This window comes from Topomyia yanbarensis, chromosome 3, assembly GCF_030247195.1.
Source record: "Topomyia yanbarensis strain Yona2022 chromosome 3, ASM3024719v1, whole genome shotgun sequence".
Lineage (NCBI taxonomy): Eukaryota > Metazoa > Arthropoda > Insecta > Diptera > Culicidae > Topomyia > Topomyia yanbarensis.
Window position 1 is genome coordinate 373,770,576 of NC_080672.1, and position 16,625 is coordinate 373,787,200.

Genomic DNA, 16,625 nt, shown 5'->3' on the forward strand with positions numbered 1-16,625 from the left:
ATTGTTCTAAGTGACTCACCCCTTGATTTCACCCCATTTATTCTTACATCGATTTTAATTTTAATTTTCAATCAATTTTTTTTTGTGTGAAGCCATGCTTCTTACGTCGTTGATATTTTTATGTTCACTATATCGTTCCCAATTCCGTCGCTTAACCGCTGTAAGCATTCGGCTCCTTGTCTGATATTTTCGTCTGTCGCTGTTTGACACTCCAAATCGAACAAGCTGTTCCGCTCATTTCCTCGTGACGTGATCTACATGATGATGGTTAGTGTTGAAATTAGATAGATAATCCAGCACTATAGTGCAATTATAGCTACTCCATAACTACTAGAGTATCCATAACTACTAGGCTATCCACAACTCGGAGTCATTAATGAATAGCATATATCTTTTTAGTTTAGCTTTAGACAACGATGTGCTTATACCTTTTCCTGTTATGGCTGTTCATTGTTTGTGTGCGCGTGACGAACGGTCAACCGTTGCATGGTATCGAGACCGATCCGGGAAATGCACATACAAACACCCTCTACATTAGAAAATTCGGCCAGTGCGAAGAGTTTGCAAATATTCCGGTATTCATATCGGATGCAAAAATAGTGTTGTTAAACTCTACCAATTTTGTTGTCAGCGTAACTGTTAAATTTCACAAGGCGTACAACGATCAACTCGATGGTAAAATTTGGATCGAACAGTGCAATAGCAGCAGACACTGTAAGCCATTCACCGGAAAGGTAGTTTTAAATGATCTTTGCGTTTTCCTGAACTCCGCGCATCCCATGATAACCAGTATCACAAACGATGCAGAACCAGTGTTCAGGTGCCCGTTTCGAACAGGCATTTACCGTTTTAATGATGTATTATTGAACAGTTGGGCATTCCGGTGAGTTTCTACCTCATATGTAGGATAATTTACCACCCACATTGCCATCATAAGTAGTAGTAATCTCTATTAATCAATGGATTTCATATTTTCCAGATATTTATCACCTCATGTCGCCAACGACTGGAAAATTTGGATAGTGGCCAGTCACAAAGACCGTCAGATATTTTGCCTAACAATCGAGCTGAGCGTATACAATTGGGAGGAAATGAGACAAAAAATGAGATATGGATAAGCTCATGCGATTGGAGGCAGTAGTTAATTTTGATTACCCAACGTACATCAATTATTTGAGGCAGATCCAATGGGTGCCAGTTTAGGATCGTTGTTTTAAACCATAACTCTATGTCAGCTAAATTCAGTACATCTTCGCAAATGAACCTAGGACTAATCAGCATTTTAGTAGCTACAACAGCTTCATTGGCAAGTGCCGCCAACATCGCGGATATCCTCAAAGTTAACACCTTTGGTCAGTCCGGCAAAAAACGTGTCGTCGTCCACCGCGTAGGTCAATGTCTCGGCCATAAGAACCTTCCAATCTTTTTTCCTGACTTCAGTGTCTCGCAGTACAATCGCAGTCACTACGTGGTAAATGGAGAGGTCATATTCAATGAAGACTTCCCGAATGGATGGGAACCAACAGCCACAGTGCGAAGGTGCGATGGATTCCATGCGTCCGCCAGCTGCCGTCCCTTTCTGGATAATATGGTTTCTTCGAATGTGTGTGGCATGCTAGCGGTCGCAGATGCTATCTACTCGCGGTACCTAACTGCGGTTGACCCAAAGCCACAGTGTCCATTTAGAAAGGGTACCTACGTGGTGAAGGACCAAGTGATATACGATGACATGGCAAAGTTTCTGCCCGGAACCGGTAGCACATATTGGGAAATAAAATCGACCGGCATGGTCGGTGATCGGATGGTGTTGTGTTTCTCCGTGCAGTTGAATGTACGACCGAAAAAGCAAAAGGCATCTAGTGGGCGATGAATAAATATTTTGATGCGTAGACGGCAGAGGTCTTGTTTTAGAAGTTTTTGTGTGCAAAATTATATCTATTCCAAATAAAAAAAGCATTTTCAAAATTAGTAGTTTTTGTTATTGATTATAGTGAAAACAATACAAGGAATATGGAAGGAGACTCTATCACGGTAAGTACTGCGTTGTCCAAAAAATGGAATTTGAAATGGAGATTTCCTCTGGTATGTGACTGTTTTACAAATAGGAATCTACTGCAACAGCATAACATGCGTTTTGTAACTACCTTTCAAAAGATTCTTATATTTTGAGATGATCATTGCAGATTATTTTAATAGATTTACGAATTTTTGTTCGCCTGAAAACCATCAGGTTTTCATCTATATGATATAATCTGACATATGCTGCATTACGATGGTTAATTTTTCGAAAGGATGTGATTCGATCCAATTTTACCCCAAATTGATTTTTCAGTTGATATTCAGTACAATAAAGTGACATTTCAATATCAAATGCCAACTTATAGTTGAATCTAACCAAGTTCAAAGAACATATAGGTACTTATACACTAGACCTCTCGACATTTTGAAAAAGTTTTGAAATATACATCGGTCAGCTTAAATTTCTGTTCTAGGTGTGAATCTAAGAACTTTCGCCAAAAATACCTTAATTTGGACATGATTTAGAGTTGTCTCCAATCAAAAATCGTGTTTTACTATGTTTCCATAGGAAGACCACTTACACTCTGATTTAATAGGCCCTACCTGCCCACATATCATCAAGGATTGTTCCTTAGACATATCTTAACATGTTTTAACGGGTGAACATAGCTCTAATCGCAATAGAAAATTTGTTAACTGGATTTTTATATAGAAAAGAATACCAAAACCAAGAAAAAATACTACTAATTTTCCTTGGTTTTGATATACTTTTCTATATGAAAATCCAGTTAACAAATTTTCTTTTGCGATTAGAGCTGTGTTCATCTGTTAAAACATGTTAAAATATGTCTAAGGAACAACCTTTGAAACACGATTTTTGATTGGAGACACCTCTAAATCATGTCCAAATTAAGCCATTTTCGGCTAAAGTTCTTAAATTCACACCTAGAACAAAAATTTGAGCTGACCGATGTATATTTCAAAACTTTTTCAAAATGTGGAGAGGTCTATTATACACACATTTTCCGATTTCGACGAACGGAATATGTTACTCGGCTCTTCGCGTCGTGTTTAGCTTGTCTATTGTTTGAGTGATAGCATATCCTTTCTATATTAGAAAGGTTAAAAGGTGTCAAATCAGTCTCTTGGATTTTAATGCCTTTCTTTTTGATTTAATATAGATTACTGGCTGCTCTCTTGGAAAACATTTTCAAACGCCAATATTAATTTCGATTTTTGTATACAGGGTGTTTGGTTCATGGTTAAAAATCTTTCGAGGGGTGAAAGAAGATCACGTTTTAAGGGAAAATCGTTCTTCACATACCATCAAATCCCAACCATTACAGTGTTGTTGTACTTTTTCTTCAAATTACGGGTATGTCTTTAAGTGCCTCTTAACTAAAAAGTGTATTTTGTATTTCAACTCTATTAATTTCACTGGAAAGGTGAGAAGTAACATTTTAGAAGCAAAATATCTTTTAGCGTTTTTTTCGAGATTTCGTTAATTACTTAAAACCTTAAATAGTTAACATGGTCATTTTAATGTTCGTCTGAAAAATCTGCATATTTGTTCCATGACGTGGTGAACTTATCTCTTTTTGTTTTTTCATGTGTTCGGGTTGTTGAACTTAGATATTTTTATTTTATATTTTTCTTATATTAGCTCTAATCATAAAAGTATGTCACATATAATATTTTTTCTGTTTCTACCTGAACGATATGAAAAAAATACTAAAATCTTTTAGTTAAGCACATTTAGTATTCTTTTAATAGTAAATTGATCCAATGTTAGTGGCATTATTATATTTTTGTTGAATTTCCTTAAAAATAGTAAATAACAAACACCACCATTATTATTATGTATTATCGAAATGGTGCATGTCAGCAAGTTCAAAAATTTCTTCTTTGAGTTCATATCATTGTCTCGTTTCGTTTCGATGCAAAATCCTTTTATTCATGAATTTATGGTGACATCATGTTGTAACTACTAATAAATTGCGGCGAAATAAAAAGAGATAGGGATAAAGTGTCAATCAACAAGGTGTAAAGAATGTTAAGGGACTTCGCATTGATGAGTTTTTTAATTAGTAATTAGACAAATTACAAAACTCCTCGTAAAAAACATTTTTTGGACTACTTTACTGGTAAAACATCACTTAGTACACTTAACCAAAAACGTTTGTACATGATTTGGTAGAAAACTTTGACAGCTCTTCAATAAAATGTGGGTATTAAGGATAGAAAGCATTTTTTTACTAGAATTTTTCAAGCACTTACAAGTCGACTACAGAAAAAGTTTAATAATGAGATTTAATCGCAATGAGAAGAAATACGGATATCATGCTGGAAAATAAATTATGGATCAGCACCCAATTTTTTGGTAATAGATAATTTTATTTTCATAATTCATTATTTTGAGAAAATTTACATATACCTTATCGAAACCACAATTTATTGACTACTTCACCTGAAATTCCTGCTACTTCACCTGAAATTCCAGCTAGTTTCTAAAACTTGCGAGACCAGGAGCCACTTCGGTTTTGTAACAGCACCCATCAAGTGATACTCTCAGGCCTTTACGAGGAAGCTTGGGAGAGGAAATGATTTTCCATGTTTCGAAAATGTATAGGTACATTAGAAGATGTTATGTCACGTATGAAACTAGCCCCTCGTTCGCCTTAAGCATCGCCGCTGTTTAGTGTACACACTGTTGCACGGTAGACGAACGTCAAATACGTAACTCAGAGTGAAGACATCTACATCAATCAAGCGACTAGAGTAAAACGTGGAGCGTGGAAATTGGTAATTAAATAGTTTGGTGCAAATTTCATAAGCATACCTCTTAGACAGTTGAAACCGCAGTGCCTCAGTAACTATTGGCCAAGGAAAATAACATTATTAGCGAGGTAGGATTACATTCTAGAATCATTCTTAACCTAACCTAAATTAATCAACGTGAATTATAATTTAATAGTACTGGAGTACGAAAAGCACAGGAATTGTTTAAAGAATTCGATCATCTAAAACTTGGTTAGATACTAACTGTAAGTAATTGGAATATATAACCATGTACTTGAAACTAAATATATTAATAAATTACAGTTCGAGTCTGCCAGAAAGCAGACTACGAAAAATCTAACAGAAGATCTTCCCTTAATAAGATTGTCACACTCTAGTTCTTTAGTGAACAAGGGAGCGTAGAAATTAGTCGTGGCTAGTGGCGCAGCTCTCTCCCAGTGAGCAAATTTTCTGGCAGAGACCGCTCTGCTAGATTTCTGTAGGTCTTGGTTTGGCAGCGCTGTCAGATTTCTGCGCGTATCCTGTCGGGTTAGTTGAGCTAGGGCGAACTCGGTTTCGCTCGCGTTTTCTGGCAAATTTTGATAGGAACCGAGCTAAACCTTGGCTGAACTCTGACATAAACTGTGCAAAGATCCTGGCAATTCCTACCTGGTAGAATTTAGCACGAATCGAGCAAAACATCTGACAAAGATGTGGCAGGAAGCGTGCAGAGATCTTGGCCGTACATTTCTGGCTCGATTGTGGATAAAAGTGAGCAGCACCGGTTGGTTTAACCGCTTCTGTCAGAAACAGTTGTTGCATTTGAGCGAATTCGTTGCCAGAATTCTCGCACAAATCGCGCAAAATGCTCGCAGAAACTCTGCCAGCATCAATTTCGCTTTGCTCAACTTTTGCTAACTTTCTGCTTGCCACGCTGACCGGGCTTTAGCTTTGCTTCTCGGCAGTGGTGGCGCTAAGGGGGGGGGGGCGAAGGGGGCAGCCGCCCCGAGCGGCAAAACTTGGGGGCGGCAAATGCTGCTCAACATAATTATCTATTAGTGATTATCATTGTCCATTAATCGCGATAAACGTTAAGTTCGTCTGAAATGTTTTAATTCATATTGTTTTGGCGACTGTAAACGATTAAGAGTGTTAACGATCAGAAGTACGACGGATCTGACGGAACAAAATAATATATATCTGAACCTGAACCTCAAACGTAACGATCGTGGCAAATGCAAGCAAAAATTGTTTTTAAAAAAATCCTTTATCAATAACTTAACTATTTTTGAGAAAAAAAAACTATAATGTCCTGAACTTAACAAAAGAAAGAATAAAGGTGGAAGTGCAGTTTATGTCTCACAAATAACGAACCAGAAAAATTGGATTCTTACTACTGTAATTGAAAGTAATCTTCTTATGTATCTAATGGTAAATATATCCCGCATGCTATATGGCTTTTATTTAATTTCAATAACGTTTCCAAACTTTTGGGAAATTCCAACATTTACACTTGCAATTGGTTTTTGACAACGGCGAAATCATTGCACTTACCTCTTTAACACTATTGATACCTACCGTACCAATCAGTCTAATACCACCATGCCCTTTACTGTGTCTATATGTCGTCTCTAGCTCACTCCGCTAATTGCCGTTTGTCCCCAGCTTCGCAGAGTATGAGGACTCCTCAGGTCCCCTCAATCGTGGTCGACCTACCTTTCTCGTTGGGGCTACTTGTGCCAGTCGGATTAGTTTCGGGAACCATTTTTACAATCGAGATTATCAATATAAAGTACCAACAGATCACTTAAGTTTGACATGTAAAAAATAACTTCACAGCAGATTTGTCTTTCGAGGTTAAGTGCTTGATGCCGAGGGCCTGAGCTTTTTTCAGAAGATATTATGACGGACTGACAGCTTCTAAATGTCGGTTTACATAGTTGAGATCGAAGGTGTTGTTACCGTTTCGATTAGGTGATGCGTGGGGTGAAGCGGTTGGTTGTTTCAAGAACCGCTTTCTCCAGTGAGTGAAGATTTTGAATGGCAATCGCACAGGACGGGACAAAATTGTATGTCCCTTTAAACTCGTATCCTTTAGCAGTATTGCTGTGTTGGATTTGTTCTTCACAAGGTTCGTACCGCACGTCATGTTTTGCACTAAATAAATTCAAATAGGCCATTGTAGTAATAAAACTGCAAGTGGCAAGTACTCAGAGAATCAAAATCCAATCCTAGAGTATGACTCTGATGATGCCCAACGTGAGACATCTGTTACTGCTCCTAAAAACTGTAGTCGAACGAGATTTTTTGTAAAGGTAAAAACATTTGTCATGAGCGACCGAATATAACAGCTATAGGGCGGCAAATTTAACTTTTAGCTCCGAGCGGCAAAAAGCCTAGCGCCGCCACTGCTTCTCGGAGCGTTCCTTGAAAGAATGCTTCAATTTTACGCATAATTTATGTCGGGATATGTCGAGAGTTCATGCGGAGTCTCTTCATAGTAGGAAAGTTTTACATGATTATCCCTGAATTTGACAAAATAAATGCCGTTTCATAAGATAATCTTATGATTTACATATGTGCTACTTATGGTTAAAAAATATGCGATATTCTTAAGATTTTTGTTATATTTGTTGCCTGAGGGTAGTAGAATAACTGTTAATTGGGGGTGGGCGTGGCGTAGTTGGTAAATTTGCCTTGTACGCAGCGCACCTGGGTTCGAGTCCCCGCACATAGGGTTAGAAATTTTTCATGACCTTAAGGTTAAAACCTCTATAATCGAAATAAAAAAACTGTTAATTGTTAGGACCGCATGATTCTACCAGCTCTTAGCGAAGTGAAATGTATATTGAAATGTGGCTTTTCCGGAGTTTGGATTTTTTTGTGTGCTAATTTGGGTACTAGTTTAGATACATTGTCTAACTAGACACCTAATTGGTGCTAGTTACTGACGAGACGAGATGAATTCGAAACACAAAAAATAAAACTTAATATAGTGACAATACGCCCTTTTCATATGTAATTGTCAACTCATAAATATAACATAAATAAGAAGTGGTTGAAATATAATTGCAAATAAAAAAGTTTTGATATAATTGTATTATGGTGAAAATAACAATAATAGATTATAGTTGAAATGTTTGCGTTTCGGATTCTCCTCATCAGTGACTAGCATAAGACTTTGAGCTAGTTAGACGATAAATCTAAACTAGCACCAAAGGTGGCACTTGTTAGACGTTAAAACCAAAAAGTCATACGTCGTCTAAACAACTGGCTGGTTCCGAGTGATGTCTCGGGTAGCCAAGCGCAGAAGTTCTTGTTTGCTAATGAGAATGCGGAATCCGAACTTGTCAGTGAACCTAACTTTTGGTTCTCTAACCAAAAGACAAAAAATGTCTCCAAACCAACACCACAAATAAAGGATCAAATACCGATTAAGAAGTATTTACAACAGCGTTTCGTAAGTACAAGAAACAAACAAAGAACATCCGACCATGAGCATAATGAATGCAGTATCGATGACGACATGGACGTGAACGAAATCGCGAGAGAAGACGTACCGAATGACCCCCAAGATGCGGCAGACAACGCATCTAATGTTTTACCAGTCAGGAAGAGGATCTAAACACGCTGCAGCAAGCTGTGTCAACAAGACCCTGTAATAGTATTACTACGCTTCATACATTCCCATGTACTTTCCATATCATTCATTACCAATTTAACATATTCTATTTGCCGCTGTGTCCAAGATTTTATGACACAGTTTACCACTCGAGCTCGGACCTCACCAACGACACGACCTGAAACTTAGTGAAACATCTCTAAGAAAAAGTGTGCGAAGCATTTACCGCCAGTTACCGGTGTATTGAGTGACCCCTCAATGCGGCCCAAAAAGTAATTTTTCCAGCAACCCTTCTTTATTTATTTTTTCTGTTGCGGTAACTCTAGTGCGATTGTGTTTATAACAAAAACAATAACAGATTGCCAGTTACCTGAATCACTGAGGGGTAGTCAGATTTGTGATACAGTTTTGGAATGCTAGTGTCTAGTCGTGTCGTGCACCTCACAGTCAGCAGCAAACCATTTTGTTTTGCTTATTTCAAAACCTTCGTAACCGCATGCGCGCGAGCACACATATCTGTTTTACAAACATTGCCACCAATGTTTTTCCAAACTCTATTGCTTTACTCACGCCGCTACCCATTCGTACACCAAAACCAAAAAATCGCATTCATAGTTGAAACTCTGAACGGCGCAGTCTTGACTAAAATATCACAAGCCTGAAAAAACCCCACAGAGCGAGTAAGGGCGGCATAACCCTGGCTCATTAGCCAGGGCAGGGCTAAATACTTCTGTCCCATCCCAGGAACCTAGGACCAAAGGAGTGACATTAACCCTCTTAGCAAAGTCACGCCCAACGATTTATCAAACCCCCATCAAATTGAAACGGTTGTGTACGGTTTTCCACTTTTCTTCCTTATTTAAGGTTCAAAATAATCCGTTGATTAAATTATTCATTGAATGAATAATTTGATTGCCGTATAAATTTGAATCATCTTTATTTTGTACGCTGCACAGTTGGCCTGGCCGCTTTAATGCTTGTGTCATATTCGATATGTGCCACAAACATCAATAATGACAAGAAAATTGTGGACGACCGTCTGCAATTTTCCAGGATCCCTACATGTATTGGCTGTGTATGTGTAGACTAGACAAGACAAGCCTGAAAAAACCCCACATTCCGATGTTCAATGGTAGCTTAATTTTAATTTTTACATATTGTAAAAAAAATCTTAAATGACCCACGGCTCAGTTATACTAACGCATTGAGCCGAGTCAAATAAACAAGAGAAAATAAACAAGAGAAAAAAAAGTTCGCTAATATCGACTTTTGAACCACCACCATCATGTTCATCAAGCGCTGTTAGGCCTCGTGTAAAATTACCTCAGACATCACTTCTTTAAAAGTTAATAGCTTTCCTGTTCAAGTCGGATCGCTTTGTGGTCTTTGACAAAGTTGTGGATAATAGAATTATCTTTGTAATTTTCACTTTCGGTAAAAAGCTGGTGTACACAGTGCCACCTAGCAGCGCAAATGTGAGCAAGTAGGTTTTCTTATGTCCATTGTCGAAAAATCCTGTGGCCCCGGTGTTTTTCAATGAAAAACCCCATATGAATCTGCATAAAATACCAGTGTCCATCCTGAAACGATTATGATTATACAGGCAATTTCAATTGATATCGTGTGTAATATGTGTTCAATAATTATTCCAGATTTCACTCAAGAAAAGTCTCTCCAAGTTAATCCAGGAGCACTTTCAAACCATGGACGATATCTTTTCGTGTGTGATATTCCTCCTATGTGTCGTGGCATTTTGGTACTTCCTAACGTTTCTCGTGGGGCTCGTGACCAGGCTCATATTCCCGCTGCTATTATGCTTTGCATTCGTGGTAAACTTCCCATGCAAACAGCATTCTGGTGATATATTTTAACGTTTTGTATATCCTACACAGGTGTTTGTCAACGAAAACTATTCAGCAACGATAGCTACGACTGTGAAGATATTCCAATCCATTTGCTCCCGTGTTTCCACCATGATAGGGAATTATGCCACATAACGTAATGACTCCCAACGCATTAAAAACTGGTTCAATAAATAGTTTGGTTTATTAAACATTCATTTTGCTCTTTCAATTATCTCATTCTTCCTTCGGAACGGTAACGCCACACGATCCTAACGACACGAGAATCCCCATCAAATGTCGAGTGCTCCAGTAGAAGAAACATTCCAGCATAACCATTACAAGCTGCCCAAATTCGATAACAGGCTGTAATCAAAAAAATATTAATCAATACATAATTCGATGCCTTTTTAAATGTGCCACCAACCGTCAGCAAAAGCACTACAAAATAGATGATTTTGTCAGCAAAGTAAAGCAAGAATGCTCCCGTTGAAACTAGAATGAATAAAGTCGCGATCGTTAGAAATTCAATCAACCGAACTGCCACTGGCATATTGAAATATTTTGCTTGTTTAAAAGGTTTTGAACATCACAGTGTCAATGCGTCATGGTTACTAGATTGTTTTAGAATTATTTTCAGGATGGTTGTTTAGCACCATTAGTGACCATTCAACCACACCACACAACTGTCAGTAAAACTTGGTAAAAATTGTTTTAATTTCATAAGAGGTTGCATGTAGATTCGGCTGAAGTGAAGAAATTATATCTATTGTGTAAATTTATTTAAATTTATTATAAGAACATACAGATTTCACATTAACGAAACCCAAAGAGGTTCGCAATACCCCTTGACCGATTCGCCCTTTCCCGCTAACAGGGTTATATTCGATAACCGAACAGATCCCACAAAGCGCAACAGTTTTGTGTACAAACAATCTGCGGAAGCCGAAAATGGCGCTTGTTTATGGATAAAATGATGTTCACGGCGCATGTCCTGCACGTGGATGCATATAAACAATCAACAAAACGGCGTGCTCGAAAGCACGTGCTCTACGGAGCGGCCGTGTACTTTCCGATGCACCACATGTTGATTGTTTACAGTTAACAGCTTCAGACATTATCAATGTCTGGTTGTCTGCGCAGGACTGACCGAAAGTGGAGTCTTTTATCCGAACTGGTGAAAAAAGCCTACGGTGCTGCTGGAAAAGAGTAAAAATGGAAGCCATTGTTGGATCCGCTGACGAGTTGTGAAAGTAAAATGTCCAAAATGGCGAAATACAAGAAAGAAATCTACGAAAACTGATATCAATTGCAAGCCGAACACGCTAAGCAGCTGAAAGTGTCGAAAGTTTACGCATTAGAAAGGATAAAGTTGGAGATTTCTGAAGTTACACAGTGTGTGGGGTGGTGGTCGATATTTTTCCATTCTCTAGGGGGAACTATTCTGGATGTGGTCCAGAAACAGCTTTCCGAACGAATGCAAACCAGAGCAGTTAACTTGTAGGACACTGCAGGAACTAGTAGTCAACGCTAAGAGTCATGTACATAAGGATTAGTTCGGGTTTTATCGCTTTTTCCGTTCTGTTAATATTTGCTATTTCGATAACGCGTAGCGCAGACGAGCCAACAGCGACAATCAAGTACAGCATGTTAGTATTTTCTGTTACATTCCGCAGTTCCCTGTGATTTTACCTCATTCCTGCTTACAGTGTCCAGGGATGGGCTGCAAAAATAGGCGGAGAATTAGCTATCTTAGGAGATTTTATAACTAGACGAATGAAAGTAGAAGATGTGAGTATAATTTTTAGGCTGGAAGTCACATGAATGACACAGTTATCGATTTTTTCGCTTGCTGTGTCATTATGAGGCAGTGTATTTTCATTATATATACGTTATTGTTTCATCATTTTTAACATTTCTTTATCCAGAGTTTTAAGCAAGCGCAAGTAGTTAGCAAAAATGGACAAAAAATTGTTGAAGAAATGGCCAAAGATCTCAAGTACATGATGGATGCAAAAGTCAGTGCTGTTAAGGTATGTATATGCGTGATGCTTTCACTTTTCGATGGTTATTGATTTTCTGTTTTCACTGCTGGGGCACTGTGCTAGTTGTCATTCCTACCGCATGGTTGCGGAAGGCACTCATAGTGGAGAAGTGTTTATTATTGATTTGAAAAGAAAAAGAGCTGCATTCTATGGGACGCTTTTTTCGTTAAACTATGAAATTACCACGAATTCCGAATTCAAATTAATATCTCATTGTCTTGTTCTAATAAATAAGATGAGGTTTTGAGCTATTGGTATACAGACTCGGAATATTTTTATTTATTGAATTTTGGGCATATTATAACGAAACTACTCTGACTTGAATTAAAAAACGAAAATGCGATAAATAAAGCAAAATGACGAGAAAAGGTATGAAATAGTAATATACAATGAGGGAATATATTCGTAAATCGCTAAGAATTAATTTCGTACAGGCAACTTTCGTAAAATATGCGAATTTTCCGTACATGCGATGAATCATTCGTAGTTCTATGGTAGCACTTTTATTTCGACTTATTCGTAAAAACCACGAAATGACTTTCGATGGCTTATTATGAATCGATTTCATTAGGCAAACGAATTGTAGCGCACCTTTCGTAATATGACCAATGCAAATAGTGACAGCGTAGAGAGAGGTAGTATATGGTGCCCTTGTTGTTGTGCATCAGATAATTGTTGATCATCACGACGATCCAGTGGCGCAGCCAGAAATGTGATTTGGAGGAGGTTTGATAAAAATCGTAAATTTTTCGAAAAGTGCTAAAATTTAGCATGAGTTTGATAAATTATTTTAAATTCAGAAACAAATACAGATGTCATTGCAGTTTACAAACAAGAAGAATCAGCATGAAACTGTTTTCAAACCTCTAGATTATTTTATTGTATAATGTATCAATGAAGTCAAAGATAGCGATCTTTTAAAGTGGGATATACGTTCGAAAAAATGTTCAGCGTTCAAGATCACCCAATTTAATAATACTTGTCTTTGAAGGTTTGACAGCTTCTAGAAGTTTTCCAATATTAAACAGCGCATACTCTGATATAATAATTTTAGCGATTAATTCTCATAGAGGAAATTATGGAAAATTAACTCTTCAAAAATAGTAAGAGACTTAGTGCTTTCAGTAAAGTTGTTGATAATGACATTTTAAACAATTTTGTTCAAAATATGAAGGCTTAACCCTTTCATGCCCAACTTTTTTCTAGGGCATGTAGGGTTTCAAAACTATTTTCCCTTGAAAACGGTTCGCTCAAGAAACATTAAAAGCCTTTTTTCATCTAGATATGTGCTTCCCTCGCAGTGCTAGAAGCTGCTCAATTTTTACCTTCCAATGCTCAATACTATTCTTCTAGAATATTTACAAATGGTCCAACTGCGTGGAAAACGTAGCCAAAGATAGTCTAATTTGATAAGTTTTATCAGTTTTCGATAATATTGCAACATAACGAAGATAAATGAAAAATTTATTTTTCGTCGATAACATAAACTGTCCCTGGCAGCACTGCTCTACTGGAATCCAATCAGACTAATTGCAATAACTTAGATTCTACTGGCGATCCTTGTAACTGTTAATACTCAAATGGAAAGCAATAGTCACATTTATTAGCTGGATTTGTTTTTGTGAGCAAATTTTGTCTCAATCAAAAGTTGTAGCAGTTTAAAAACGTTGTCGTCCACAAACAACATGGGCATGAAGGGGTTAATAATGCGGCATATCGAGATATAAATGAACATGCTATATTCCTCCTTAGTAAGAAAATTTAGATAAAAACTATTTTTTCTGCACTACGGAGAAAATTGTTTAAAGCAATCATTGCGAGTTGAGAACACAAAACCTATAACTAAATTAGTTATGGAAATTGCGTTTCGACTTCATCTCATCAGAATCTGACACTAACTTAGTGACAGGACTAAGCTAGCGCCGAATTGATGCTAGCTTCAAAAACGGAAACACTTTGTGTGTCTGGACCAACCCCTTGTCCGTTTAATTTTTTTAAAGCTAGTTTTCTTAAATATATCTTTTTTGTAAACTTCGGAGATTCATACCTTGAATGCAATGTGAATTTATTGTTTATTAACCGCAGAAGAGATTTATCAAATACAATAATATTAGAATAACTTGCTGTAAAGGTGTTCTACTACTATATTTCGATACTCTGAACAGTCAACAAAGTTGTTTTAAATAGCATTTTCGAGAACTTTGCTGGAGACATTCTCGACCAAAATTTGCTTGAAGAGTAAATTCTCTATAATTATTTCTGCCAAAATTATTTTATGAGAAGATGAACAGTTTTACGTTTTGAAATTCTCATTGTTACTTAGCATCGAAATTTGGCAGTTTCGAATGAATGTGATCGTGATCGTTAAAAATTTAACGAGCATTGATTTTACTTTTCTTTATTATTCAAGCTCACAACTTGACAACGAGTCCTAGTATCTAGTACACGAAATTTTAGTACGCCATTCAACTCAGCATTCAAATATACACCATTAATAGCCACTAACTTGACATATATTGAAATATTTATTAATTCCAATCCTGCTAAGAGGCTATTCATATAGTTTATAATACATCAAAAATCAAATGCACATAAAAATCAAATGCACATAGAAATTTAAGTTACAAGATCTCCTTCCTACAATTTTCCAAAAATACTCATGACGCTTTAAACACGGTTCTCAATGCAGTGATCGGAGAATATTTTTCCAATAATATTTTGTGGAATATTTAATTAAATTCGTCAGTATCAATTAATGTTTTCAATCCAATTAATCCCCTCTGGCTACGCCACTGCGACAATCATATAATCAGTAACTTCGTCCGTGCCCACCGGTTTCAGGAAGATCTCCAGAAATTCTTTCGCTTCCAGTTGATCCGCAGTACGGACTCGATCGGATGCAGTTGAACCATCACGTACATCGACATTCTTGCCGCGAAGAAAGTGCGTTCATTAGGGTTTGAGAGTCGCAATAAGTAGTTTTTTGCACCACAACCAGTTGAGTGTCATCACCTCGAACCAGATCTGTTTGTATACAGAGGCTAGCCGGCTGGGCATAAGTCACATAGAAAGCTGCGTAGTACGAATTCCGATTGCATTAAATGCATGCTCCCATTCCCATCTGTTCACAAATATATCAACCCAGATGCTATTGCACCAGAGGAATCATTTTTGTCGAATTGAAACGAGTCGATCACAGAATTCATTTCATTTGTGTTTGTTTTTCATAACCACAAAAATAAATTTTCTTATCCGCGGATAAAAATAACGATAAGACAAAATCCCCTTCACTACAAAAATGTACCCATATACAAGGCATAAGTAATATCATTAAGTAATGACTATGCAATTCTAGTCATGTTATTACTTAGTTATGACATTTTATTGTGCGTGAAAGGGCCCCTGAAGACGTTCATGTATTTCATCAAAAAAATCTTGCTATTAGTGAAAAACGCTTTTAATCCACCTAACAGTGTGATGAGACATTTCTTATAACTCTTATCACTCTCTTCGGATATTATATCGTTTGAGAACATTTAGAACTTGATGTTTCGCGATGTTTTTGATAACACATACTACATGGGAAAGTGGCAGGACTCAGAGAATCGCTCAAATCAGCATAGGTCCACATCAGTGCTAGAAATCTCAAATCAAATCAATGGGAAGCGAAAAAATGGCCCATAAAATAGACATAGCTACGAATTATTGTTAATGCTCTGTTAATAAAATATCGAAATTGTGGTGGGAAAACTGAATTTTCCTAAAGGGGTTATATATTGTACTGAGCCAAAAAAATCGCATTTTTTTTTAATCGATTTGAAGTTTATACTTTACTCAAATTACCAACGCGACTGAGAACTAAGAAATCAACGCTTTTTCTTGAAAAGGGTGATACTAGCAGTGATACCATTCAAAGAAAATCAACAGTGAATATTTCCAGACTTTTATTTCCTATTTAAGAACTATTTTGTTTTTTATATCCTAGATTGCATGATTCAGTGATCGAAACCCAAAACTTCATAAAGTATTTGAAATTATTAAATTAAAATTTGTTTTTGCTATTGAAATTTACAAAATGATAGTATCGCCCCTTTGGCGATTGTTTACTTTTTCGGTCCCACCTATCAGCATTGAAGTATCGTTCTTACGTTTTTTTACAATAACTACCGTTCTACACCACCGATTTCGTCCGGGTTTTTTTCAATAGCGATCATTGTTACTATTTACAGCTGGTATCAGCTTGATAATCCTAAAAAATACGAAAATGACAGTTTCGCTTCTAAACTGCTAGCAAAAAAAAAGTATCGCCCTGTTTGTTTG

General features: G+C 37.0%; 2 protein-coding genes across 7 annotated transcripts in view; both read left to right on the forward strand.

The window, feature by feature from the left end:
* The first annotated feature begins 1,081 nt into the window (after window positions 1-1,081).
* LOC131688296 (uncharacterized) lies at window positions 1,082-10,433 on the forward strand. Its single transcript, XM_058972496.1, has 3 exons — window positions 1,082-2,031; window positions 10,072-10,248; window positions 10,312-10,433. Exon 1 carries the CDS (start codon window positions 1,229-1,231, stop codon window positions 1,868-1,870), a length of 642 nt encoding a protein of 213 aa, XP_058828479.1. The 5' UTR covers window positions 1,082-1,228; the 3' UTR covers window positions 1,871-2,031; window positions 10,072-10,248; window positions 10,312-10,433.
* Window positions 10,434-11,445: 1,012 nt separating this feature from the next.
* LOC131688291 (voltage-dependent calcium channel subunit alpha-2/delta-3) overlaps window positions 11,446-16,625 on the forward strand; it is a 47,265-nt gene continuing 42,085 nt past the window's right edge. For all 6 annotated transcript variants that reach the window (XM_058972484.1, XM_058972485.1, XM_058972486.1 and 3 more), the window contains exons 1-3: window positions 11,446-11,909; window positions 11,970-12,051; window positions 12,189-12,293. In XM_058972484.1, coding sequence (XP_058828467.1) covers window positions 11,800-11,909; window positions 11,970-12,051; window positions 12,189-12,293 — 297 coding nt within the window. In that variant the 5' untranslated portion in view covers window positions 11,446-11,799. The remainder of the gene's footprint in view (window positions 11,910-11,969; window positions 12,052-12,188; window positions 12,294-16,625) is intronic.